At 50.1% G+C, this 12,102-nt stretch overlaps 1 protein-coding gene across 1 annotated transcript; it reads right to left on the bottom strand.

The window, feature by feature from the left end:
- Window positions 1-9,478: 9,478 nt before the first annotated feature.
- FBXO39 (F-box protein 39) lies at window positions 9,479-12,102 on the bottom strand. Its single transcript, XM_054575639.1, has 3 exons — window positions 11,077-12,102; window positions 9,937-10,113; window positions 9,479-9,607 (listed from the first exon to the last, which is right to left on the bottom strand). Exons 1-3 carry the CDS (start codon window positions 12,100-12,102, stop codon window positions 9,479-9,481), a joined length of 1,332 nt encoding a protein of 443 aa, XP_054431614.1.

The raw sequence follows: 12,102 nt of genomic DNA, 5'->3' as shown, positions 1-12,102 counted from the left end.
AAGTTGGGACAGCTCAGACGCTCATTAAAGCAATGTCATAACACAGGAGTCCTGAACCTTCACTTCAGCGCGGCAGCACTTGCAGTCAGCCCAGGATTCCAGCCCGCTCTGAGCTGGGATGCGGGGGCAGGGTCTATGCTGCAACCAGCTGGGGTGGTTGGTTAACCTTTAAGTTCCACGTGTTAGCACAGGCCATTCTGATACTGTCGCAGGACTTGGGGTCCAGGCAGAGGGATCGAAGACATTTTAGTTCAGGTTCACTTCAATTCAGGAGTTAGTTGGACCCCTAATTCAGCCCAATCATCTTGCTCATGAGAGGGGATGTAAACGTGTCTCTCGGCTCCCAAGATTCCTTTCCCCCTGGAAGCAATGTGACTGCTGACTTAGCCCCTGCTGGTTCGTAGGAAGCCTCTTCAAGTCTTGCAGACCTTAGGCGTGAGAGGAGCGGCCCTGGGTCGGGAGCCCCCTTCAGCCTTCCGCAACCTGTAGGTAGCTCTCGGGCCTCTTCTGGCTGAAGTGAAGAGGTCAGGGCAAGGCAAACAAAGGGCGACTCCAGCGCTTAGTCAGTTTTATTGTGGGGCTTGAGGAGCGGGTGGCCCAAGTTGCTGTCATGTGGGGTCCTGTCGGGGGCCAGTGGTGCTTCCGGTTCACAGGTTGGAGGGGGCTGAAGGGCACCAGTGGACCTGTGTGTCGGCTGTGGGGTGGGTGGCTCTGGCAGGAGGAGCTAAGGGACACTCTGAGAAGGCTGGAGGTGTCAGGACAGGAAGGGCAGGGCTGGGGGAGGCTTATGGAGGGTGCCCAGCATGTGTTCAGATCCCAGTGACTGTAGCCTCCGGAATGGCAGCTTGGGAAGGAGGGCAGCCAAGTTCCTGGGCTCCACAGGCCAGTTTTCCCAGCAGCTGGGAGGAGCATGTCCTCTAGTGCCGCCAGGACAAGAGGATTTCTGGATTTTGTTTTCTTTCCTGAATGTAAACAGAGTGTGAGTTTGGTGTTGGTTTCCAGAGCAGGTAATAGTCATTTGGAGGACTTTTTTTTTTTTTTAAACATTCAAGTAACAGTAAAGGAAAAGGAAAGATATCACTCCCTTTTGGATCACAGATTCAAATCAGTGGCTGAAAGTGCAGGTTCTAGAGTCAGACAGGCCTGAGTTCAAGCTCCCCAGGGGCCCCTCCCTCACAGTGCCCCGCGGGACCGGTGCGATACTGCACGCGAGGGGCTTCATTGGCAGGCTGGCCGTCCAATGAGTAGGAGCCATTTGTGATAGTCCTCCCGTCCATACCTGCATAATCTGCACAGTTGTACTCAGGGCATGGGCTCAATTTCATATAATTGTTTTCTTCTTTAATTGTAGATTGCAAGTAGATTTCTGTGTTGCTATATCATCTTTGTAATTATCTTAATGGTTACAGAACCTCTTTAAAATTTTTCACCAAGACCATTTCCGTATACCTATACCTACTACTTTTTTCCCCCCAAAGAGAATTCTGCTTATAGCTGGGCTGCTTTCTGCTGAGTCACAGCAGGTCAAGGATACATTTGGGTGACTGTCTGAGGAAGACCTTTGCTGTGGGAAACTGCTCATTCATTCATTCATTCATTCTAATACTGAAAGGGCACCTTCTAAGTGTGGGGCTCACCATCTTGGGGCCTACCACGTGTGGAGCTGTGGCCACACTCTGCACTAGCATTCAGTTCCCAATGCTTATTGGTTGTCCATTTGGTGTTGGGCAGAGCACTGGCGGCCGTGGGTCAGGAGGCCTGGCTTCTAGTTCTATACTGCCAGGGGAGTCCCCTCCCCTCTGAAGGCTACCTGTAAAGTGAGGGGATTGGCTTAAATGGCTCAGAGCCCATTCCATCTTTGATGTTCCCTCTGTGGTGACTTGGGGCACAAAGACAGTCAGTACAGGATGTGGACCTGGCTCCAAGGAGGTCTACAGTTGGTGTTGCGTGCTCTAGAGGTTCTACACATCAGCAAGAGCTGTTTCCAGCATTGGATGCAGAAGCCCTCTGTGAGGCCAAGGGCACCAGCTTCACAGCGATCTGTGCGGTGACCTGCCTGCCCAGGTGCCTCTCAGGAGCTGAGCAAATAGGCAGCCCTCACACGCCCTGTCGAGAAATCCCCGGGGGCTCTTCTGCTCGGACTTGGAAGGGTCCAAGCTTAGAGGGCAGACCATGAAGCCAATTCCAAAGGAGGTGGCAAGCGGGGTGTGAAGACTGGGGGGGGGGGCCGTTCGCTGTTACTATAGCTCTGAGAGGCGAGCAGCCTCGGTGGCTGGTTAAGGTCACGGGCTCTGCAGTTAGATCTGGTGCAGGCCAGCTCCGGCGTTTGCCTGGCGCGTGGCCCAGGAGGAGATATTCGTCCTCCCTGAGCTCCAGTTGCCCCCATTTCAGGAGGAATCAGAACAACCTAGTGAGGCTTAAAGCATCTTCAGAATATGCCTGAAAGTACCACCATTTAAAAAAATTTCAGGCAACAAACATTTACATTTACTGTATTCAGCACCAAAGATAGAGCCTAGGATCAGTGTCTGGAGGATCCCATAGACTATCGAAGGCAAATAGAAATTATGTAGAAGGTACATAGAAATTATGTAGATAATTACAGGGATGTACATTGGTACAAATATCTTGGAAAACAATTGATAATATTTCATGATCCCTTGCTAGGTGTCAAGCCCTTGAGATAACTAATAATCATTTAAAACACTCAGGTAACTCGACGTGCTTGATTTTCACAAACACCCTGAAATGCAGGTAGTAACCCCATTTTAAGGAGTGAGAACATTCAGATTAATGGAGTTTAAGCATCTTGCCCATTCAACAGTAGCGGTGGGGATCCAAATCCATTTGATGATAAATATGGATTTTCTCAACCTAATCAACGAAGGATAGCAGATAAGATAAAGATGAAAGATTTACCAGCAATTAATATCTTGTCCCAGATGAGGTTATCAGATCCTTCCAGAAGCACTGATCCCGTCAGGAGTCAGACAGATGATGAGAAATAAAGTCGAGGGGGCTTCACTAAAGGGCCAGTGGGGTGGGTGGGGGTGTGAGCACTTCGATATTGATATAAGATCGTCTGGCAGGAAGGAAGGGCTTAACAGTTGCCAAAAATGAGGGAGAGGAAAAAAACAATTAAAACGCCATATTTATCAATCTTCTTTAAACAGAACCAAAGTTGAATTTGTTTGAAATCCAAATAATTAAAAGGAACACAGGATCAGAGTTGTACATCCTCAGTGGTTTAGTTAGCAGCACTCAGTGGGAATTCTTCCTAGTTTCACAGAATTCAGCTCATTGGAAAAGTCTCAGGAAGGCTGCGCCACCTCCCCCGCTGCCCGGGATTCTGTGTGGGTCCCTCTTTGTACCCTGGATGCTGTTGCCTGCATCTGCCTTACGCAGGGCACTCACGACCCATCATCTTCTCTCCCTACCACCGCTGGGGTCTGATCTGGGGGTGCCAGAGTTGGGCTCACTAAGGTCAGAGCCCCCCTCCCAAGGGACCAGGATGGTATTTGGTTAACAGTAACAACCGGAGATGCTGCATCCTACTGACAGCAAGTAGAGGCACCCAAAGCTACAAAACCTACAAGAAATGAACAGGAATTCTGAGGGGGCAGTCTGAGCTCCTCGCCATAGAAAACAAAGCACCTAGTCACGAGTCAAGTTCATGGAGGGTGAGGATGCAGTGGTGGGAGAAAAGGTCTGCCTGTGTCCGGAAAGCTGGGAGGACCCAGAGAGCCGATGGCAGGGCCATGGGATGGATGCGATTTTAAAGCGTGTGGAGAAGGGTGAGGCTCGAGCCCTGGGAAGCACCACTCCTTCCAGGCTGAGTGAAGAAGAGGCCCAGAAGCAGCCTAAGAAGGGACACCCGAGGGGCTGGAGGAGAGACCATAGTGTCACGGGTGCCAAACTAGAATGTCTTAAGGCACTGGGGTCAGTGCACCAAATGCTCCAGAGCATCAGCTAAGAAAGGAAAAGCGTCCTCTAGATTTGACAATTAGGCAATCACCAGGGACACTTTGCCAAAAGGAATTTTTAAAAAATGTACGTATGTTTAATTACAGTCTACCTTCAACATTATTTTGTATGAACACAGTGGTCAGACAATCGTACACTTTACAAAGTGTTTCCTCCAACACCTCCCCACCCTGAACGTGCCCCATATCATCTGATTTCAGAAGCTAAGCAAGGTCTGGCCTGGTTAGTCCTTGCAGGGGAACCCAAAAGCAATTTCAGTCAAGTACTGGAGGAAGAAGACAAGCATCTGGACCAGGAGATTTCAGTTCTACCCAGCTGCTCCCTTGAGCAGAACAGATGTAGGCTCTGGAATGCGGATGACAGCTGCCGTCTGTCACACGGATGGGAAACAGAAGGCCAGTGTGCAGCAAGAGAAAAAGTAGAAGCGGAGGCACCAAGAGGAAAAAGAAAGACCCCCCTACAATGCTCCCTTCCTTGCCCCAGGTGGTTGCTGAGGCCCTGGGTTCTGGGAGACACCCACACGTATTCCCCCTTCTGCTCACTGACTCCCAGTGGGTTTTCTGCGGCTGCCACTCAAGAGAGTTGTAACTCATGGGCCATGCCACTCGACTGAACAAGTGTGCTAACTGGGAGGGGTGCAGGGGTGGGGGTTATCCCTGAGGGGGATCTTGATGGAGACATGGACAATTGCTGGGGAGAAAGAGGGGCGTTCCAGGGTACGGCATGGCTTCTGCAGGGCAAGGGGTCTCAAAGAGCTGAATCTGTTTACAGAGGAATTGGGTGTGGGTCCCGATAAAGGATGTTAGAACCTCAAATCAAAACCAAGGACGACTTGTTATATAGCCATTGGTGATCCCAACACCTACAGCAACCATTAACATGTTGAGTGGTATTATCTCCAATTTACAGGGGGGGAAATTGAGGTTGGGGGGTGGTCACATGGGTCGGATTTAGGACCGACTGACCAGAGGTTGCATGGCTAATGAATTAATTGGACCTCAGACGTCAGACCCTGAAACCAGGATCTGTTGCCTCAAAGGATTTTTACCTAAAAATGTACCCATGGATTTTTTTGGCAAGTCTTTTTAAACATGTTAAAATTGGGATGACTCTCATCTACTCTCCTGAAGGAGGCAGGGTTTGCTTGTTCCGTAACTGGATTATGTTCTATGTGGGGAAGCTAATACAGACCCCAGTGCCCCCTGCAATGCCCCCTGCACAGAGAACCCCTTTGCTTCTCCAGCCAGTCAGCAAAGACATACTCCTGCCTATTGCACAGCAGGCCTGTGGCCTTGGAGGGTGTGTGTATGTGGGGGAGGGGGTCGGCTCATTCATTTATTAATTCATTTGCCAAATACTTGCTGGGCTGCAACTCACAGTGCCAGGGACTGTGCTAGGCAGTAGATTAGAGGCGAATTAGACAGAGATCTTTGTCCCCTGGGAGCTCAGTTCAGAGGCACGTGGTACACATGAACGACAAAGTCATTTCAGACAGTGGGAAGTGCCACGATAGAAACAGGGTGATCCGAGACGAGTGACAGGATGGGCTGCCACTCAGATTGGGTGGAGGGAGGCCTTTCTGATGAGCTGACACTTGAGCTGAGATAAAGGTGGACAAGAAGCCAGCAGTCCTGTATCTGGGGAAAACACTCTCACTTGTTCTTTTAATGAGCAGAGAAAAGGCCAGATGGCCAGAGGATAAGGTGGTACAAGCTGAGCTCAGTGAGGTAGACAGGGGTCAAATCTTGTAAGACCTTGTAGACCATGGTCATGTTCAAACCAGTTTCTGGACAAAGGCATGTATGAGGGCAGGGGCAACACACGACGTTTCCAGGAGGCAGCAGGAGAGCTGGCCCTAGAGCCCATTCACGGAAATACACTAGGAGTGAAGGGTGGGGCCCCAGGCTTTTGCTGCAGTCAATCAGAGGCTGGGGGCGGGGGTAGGGGGCCAGCAGCTGCGCAGGGGGCTCTCCAAACCACCTCCTCTCTGTATTTCTCTAAGGTTAACTTATTTGGTCACGAGCAAGTCATAGATCATGTATGTGAGTGACAAGGTTAGGCTGTGACTTAGAAAGCTTCCTGGGGGACAGATTGGAGGGAGAGATATTGGATAAATTCTTGAGAGATGACTTCGACACAAAGCACGAAGGCTTTGGAGTTAGACGTGCTTGTGGTCTCAGTGTTGCTCGTAACTCACCCAGGAATGGCGCGGGAGTCCCGTCCCCTCCCGGGGCCTTATTTTCTTTATCTGTGAGGAAGAGACATTGGGGTGGTGGTGAGAAGGGTGCTGAGGTGATTTATAAGGTTTCTTCCTGCTGAAAAGACCGTATGTTACCAGCTGTGGTCTAAAAGTACGATAGAGTTGGCTAAATTAATTCGAAGTTTTATTAGCATCATAGACATGCTCTTACTGTTTAAAAAGAAGACATTTGCCTACAACAGTAAGATGGGTCAAAACAAATAAAACATTACTTGGAAACAATTGTTCACTGTAAACAGGGGTGGAATTACACCTCGACAAGGTCCTACTTTAGATCATTTAACACAGGCTGGGCGCCTCCTCTGCGCCAGGCCCAGTTCTAGGCACGGAGATACAGAAAAACAGTGAAAATGCACGCTCTCAAGGGACGCACGTTGCGCTCAGGCATTAAGATTTTCCGTGTGGGTGTGTATGTGTCTAGATTGTATTTTCTTGAATCGGCAATTTTGCAAATGTAGAGGAATAGGAATTAGGTTAATTTTCTAAGTGCCACACCCAGGAAAGCCATGCAAATTTCTCAGCCTGTGTGATATTTAGCCGATGAACCCATAAGATTCTGTGGCTTCGAACTGCAAATAAGAATTTCCGTAGGTCCCTCTCCAAAATAGCTGGTTGGGTAATGTGTATAAAGGGGTAAATAGGCACCTGTGGGTCATGGTTTTTACTTTAATTTGACCACAGCCCTGCTCTCTTATACACTTGGAAGTTCACGCGGCCATGGATTCATCAGTTCCGTCAACAGCTGAGAGGAGGCACCAGGGAGTCAGGTTGCACTTCCAGCTCCCACGTACAGATACGGGCACGCTGCAGTTCTCCCATGCCGTCTTTCTCCCAAGGACCAGGTGCTCTTTGCGGACCCTTAGTGGGCATGTGGGAGACAGTATTCCCATCCTCCTCCTACGGGCTGCAGGAGGGGGACAAACGAGGATAAGAAGCTGCCACACAGGTCACAAGTCTAGGCTGTCTCCATCTACTATGGGGCCTCTGGATATCGTAATTTAAAAAATGGACACTCATTGAAAAAAATCTGTGGGTTTGGAAAACTCACGTGCCCTCCATTTTCCCAAGGTCTTGATCCTGTTTCGATTCCTCTGGGAATCCACAGGGGTCAAAACTATTTTAACGCTCATACCAAGGCATCACATCTTTTCCCTCTCATTCCCTATGAAGTTTCCCAGAGGCCACACGGTCTGTGATAGCAAACAGGCTGCCGAAGCAGCTGTGAGAACCTAGCCGTCTCCTATTAAGCCAGACGTGAAAGATCTGCAAAACTGTGAAACAAATTGACTCTCTTATGAAAACATGTTAGCATAAATAACATTTTAATGAACGTGTTTTCCATAAAAGATCCTCTATCCTTCGATTCCGTGCTTGAGGATAAAAGGAAACTAACCAGAACAGGTCCATACTATGAATAATCATTATACCCATTGATCAACCCATCTTCCAGGTGCTCTGGGTCCCCGCGGAGGCTCCCTCTCACGTCAAGCCAGCTCCCTCCTCCGTGGCCCACACGCAGCCCGGTGGCCCCCAGGGGCCCTGCCAGTTTTGGCTACGACACGTCAGTGTGTCTTCTCCCATCAGACCTGGGAGCTCTTCACAGGCAGGGCCCTATTTCCCTCGCCAGTGTCCACCCTTCCTGATCATTTGTAGGACAGGAGCCATATCCACCCAGAAGCTCTGCAGGGACATTCAGATGAGACCGTAGATGTGGAAGTGATAGGAAAGTTGGAATCTGTGTGAATTTTAATGAAGTTCTGTATGAACTTTAACAAAGGTCTAAGAAGCTGAGCATAAATAGGGACACAGCATACTAAAAAGGAGACGGAATCTGAAATGAGACACTTGTCCAAAGTATTCTGAGATTTATTAATTTATATCTATTGGAAAAAACCATATATACAACTATCTGCCCAAATATCTCAAGAGACCAGAAGCAATACATATCTCTATGGCATGGGCTCAGGAATTTATAATTACTCCCAATTTAAAACACACTAGATTGTTTCCTGATTATAAAAAAATAATATATGGTTATTGTAGAAAATTTGAGAACTATAGGAAAGTATGCAAAAGGAAATGAAAACTATCCACAATTCTACCACTCAGATATAACTTAACATTTCTGGCGTATTTCTTCTATGCTTTCAAAGGAATAAAAAAAAACAACACCTCCTATGTGTTTTGTATGATTGATATTACACTAAATACAGTTTTGGGTCCTGCCTTTTTTCACTTCACTTCACTTTGGGAACATTTCCCCATGACCTTACAGATTCTTTGTTAATATGAGCGGAATGGCCGCCTCCAGGTCTGCCCCACCTGACGACTGGGCACCACGCTGCCTGAACAGGGGCCTGGAGGAGACATAGAAAGGGGAGTGCTGCCCCCTGGCTGGGTGTCTCCTCTGGCTGGAGGGTCGTCCTGTGCACCAAGGCTGTGAGTTTGATTCCCGGTCAGGGCACATGCCTAGGCTGCGGGTTTGATCTCCCGTGGGGGCACGTACGGGAGGTGACCAATCAATGTTTCCCTCTCACATCAATGTTTCTCTTTTTCTCTTTCTCCCTTCCTCTCTCGTTAAAAAAAAAAAAATCAATAAAGATATTCTCAAGTAAGGATTAAAAGAAAAGGGAAAGGACGTGCTGGAGTATTAGTCCACAACACTGATAAGTTAGGGCTGAGCTCCCTCTGTGGGAGGGAGTTCCTGCGCTCAGTGGGCACCTTCGAAAAGTGGGGATTTCCCTGCTTGGTGGGAGGACATGCTGGCAGATTTGCACTCATCTGAGGTCAGAGCCGGCCAAGGTCAGTGTCAGGAGGCCCTGACGTGAGGGCCAGTCAGGACAGAAAGCATTTCTGAACTGATAATGTCAGCAAATAGAAAACATGATTCCATTCGCTCGACGGCTTGTTACACTTTTTCACAGGTTAGCGGGAGTCAGGGGAAGAGACTGCTTTGAGAAGCATTGAGGGGCTGAGTGAGGGGGTCAAAAATCAAAATTAAACGACAAAAGGAGAAAGCAGCCCTGGACAGTTGATAAATACAGCACTTTAAAATCGCCTGGGGCCTTCACACCAGCAGCCGCCCCAGCCTTCTTGGGCCTCTCCTGTTGGTGTGGACCTGGCTAAAGGGAGAGAGAGAAGAAAAGGGGTGGGGGAGGGGTGCCCCCAGTGTCCTAGGTGGCCCAGTTTTCAACTTCAAAGTGCTCCTTAGCTTTCTTCCTCCGAGAGTGCTCACTACATCATGGGGTAGGCGATGACAAAATAGTTAAGCTCTGAGTCGATCAGCTTTCTGTACTTCCGGTAAATTTCCCGCAGGGTCCTGTCCTCTTCGTTTGTCTCGTATCTGTTTGTATAAATTCTCACCTGCGCCAACAGAGAAACAGAGCCTTGCACACACACGACGACCGCGCCGTTCAGGTACGGAAAACACTCTGAGCGAGGCACGCGCGCCACGGTTGGCAGAATCGGGGAAAGCCTCAACCCCACCGCTAAGGCAGGGTCCAGGCTCCCTTGGGTGAGACTGTTAATTTCCAATGGACAGACTCAGGTGATACGGCTGCCTCCCCACCCCCACCCCTGCCCTGCCCCATCTCTGACTTTGTCCCAACACCGCAGCCCCGGGGCTGGACGCCTGGGCTGCGGGGCCCGGGTGTCCCTTTTGTGCCTGTGCAGCCGCCCCAGGGGTCTCTTACCTTGAGAGTGCGCAGGGCACACTGCCCTTCTTCCTGACTCTTCAGGATCCGCTCCACAAACTTAACATCAAGGAAAGCCCAGATTTTGAAGTAGAACAACTTTCTGCAGGATAAGATGAGGAGGTGCAGCTCCTTGTCGAGTGACTCGTGGTTGTTGTTGAACTCAAAAGTTAGTTTCTGGAAAGGCACCGAAGGGGAAGACGCACGTGGGCAAAGATGCCGGGACTGGCTGGATCTCTCCCTAACGCTCCCATGACCGGACCGTGGGCCCGGGAGCTGTGGTGGTTCAAGTCCTCTAGATAAAATGCCCTGGACACATAGGTCACAGAAGGGATTGGACATGAAGGTGATCTCATCCAAATTTGCAAAACTTGGAGTTTGGAGGCAATGTATTTGGAGTCCGGAGACCAACCAAGGTCCTGATCGCAGGTGGGCAGGCCACCAAACCTCAAGTTCTTCAGCAGCACAACAAATAATAATGCTGCTCGCCTGCCCGCCGGAGGGCTAGGTGAGTGTCGGGTGAGCTATTAGCCCTCCGTTGTCCCTGGTGGTGGTGGTGGTGGTGGTAGAAGTAGTAGTAGGAGGAGGAGGAGGAGGAGGAGGAGTAATGCTAATTGTTACAACCTTCTGTGAGTGAGGTCCTTAAGAGGGACAAAGTAATTCTGATTTTATAAATGGAAGGCTGTCAGATTATGGAACAGCCCACACTTCTAAGCCCCTCAGTGACTTGGCTCAAATCTGGCTTTTTGTTTGGTCTGAAGTCACGCTGTTTCCTGCCCGCTGGGACCCTGTGGAAGGTGGGAAGGGACTTGCAGCCCTGCCGTTCTCCTGCAGGTGCACCTGTTTGATCAGGCCCCATATCTCTGAGCCAGGGATAGAGGAGCTTCCCTTGGTTGACAGTCAACCAGGAAATTCCTTGTGTTGCACGTGTAGGAAGTGAGTGGCTCCTTGTGTTGTCTGCTGTGGTTTTATGGGGCCGGGGAGGTCTAGTTTGGTCAGAATCTCTATTTAAGGCTGAGTGAGAGTGTGTGAGGCCAGCCAAGAGCAGGCAGCGGCGGCCTTTCCCCTGGGAAACCAGGAAGCTGGTGTGGTCCCTCCTGGAAAGCCGCCCCCTCCTCCCCGCTGCAAGCCTATACCTACCTGCAGAGTGTGCCGGAAGGTGGGCAGGAGATCCAGCAGAGTGGGCCGCATGGACCAGTCCGGGTCACTGAAATAGCAGCTTCTCAGACTGATGCTCCTGACCGGGATCTCCTGCAAGAGGATCCGGGCCAAGCGCTCGTACTTCATGACCCGCTCAAAGAAGAAGTTCACCTTCAGGTGGGTGGCGTGCCTGGCCAGTTTGGCCCAGGACATGCCCCAGATGACCTGCCCGTGGGGGTCGTGAATATGGCATTTGATGTTTATGGTCCAGAGGGTACTGGCGTTGTTCTCACACAAGTTCTCGAGCAGCTCATCGGAGATGCAGTTGTAGTTCAGGGTCAGGGACTCCAGGTTGCGGAACGTGGCCATGGTCTTGTTGAACTGGGGGCTGCTATAGACAGCGAGGTGGTGGCTGAAGAAGTCCTCAATGTTGAGCTCTGATGCCATGCTCTCATTCCTTAAATAGCTCAGGGAGTTGAGGACGTGGCAGCCTTGCTCCACGGTCAGCCTGGTGCCCTTCAGGTTGAGATAATCCAGGTGTTTGCCCATCCTCTTTAAGAAGAAGCTCAGACTTTTGATGAACGAGCTCCTGATGCTGTTCCTCCAGACCAGGCGGTCCAGCTCCAGGTGCTGAATGGAAAGAGATTTCAGACGGTTGTTACTCTTGCCCAGACTCGAGAGAAGGCCTCGCATGGTGACCTGGAACTTCTTGGTCAAGACAGCATTGTAGGGATTCATGAATTTGATCTCCAGGTGCTCCAGATAACGACCAAATTTCTTAACATACCAAAGAGCTGACTCAAATTCGGACGCATGTACCCTGGAAGGCCTCCCACTGAACGTGATGGTCCTGTATCGCCAGAGGTCAGCCGAATACATCATCTGGTTCCACTTTCTACAGACAAGGGCTGCCCTGGACCTGTCCCTGTCTCCCAGCCACCAGAAAACACGTTGTAGGCACACATCGGGCAGAGTGGCCCAGCAGCTCTGGTCTTGGGACGGCATCAGTTGGCTTTCTTCGTCCAT

Source organism: Pteronotus mesoamericanus, unplaced genomic scaffold, assembly GCF_021234165.1.
Source record: "Pteronotus mesoamericanus isolate MK-2021 breed Mesoamerican mustached bat unplaced genomic scaffold, CSHL_Meso_final contig_317, whole genome shotgun sequence".
In the NCBI taxonomy this organism is placed as follows: domain Eukaryota; kingdom Metazoa; phylum Chordata; class Mammalia; order Chiroptera; family Mormoopidae; genus Pteronotus; species Pteronotus mesoamericanus.
Note: the sequence above shows the minus strand (reverse complement) of the source record. Positions and strands in the feature narration are given on the sequence as shown.

Coding starts and splice junctions, on each gene's coding strand:
- FBXO39 (XM_054575639.1), bottom strand. CDS start 12,102: ATGGACGAAGAAAGCCAACTGATGCCGTCCCAAGACCAGAGCTGCTGG. Junction 10,114..11,076: donor CCTTCCGGCACACTCTGCAG/GTAGGTATAGGC, acceptor GTGCCTTTCCAG/AAACTAACTTTTGAGTTCAA. Junction 9,608..9,936: donor GTGCCCTGCGCACTCTCAAG/GTAAGAGACCCC, acceptor CTGTTGGCGCAG/GTGAGAATTTATACAAACAG.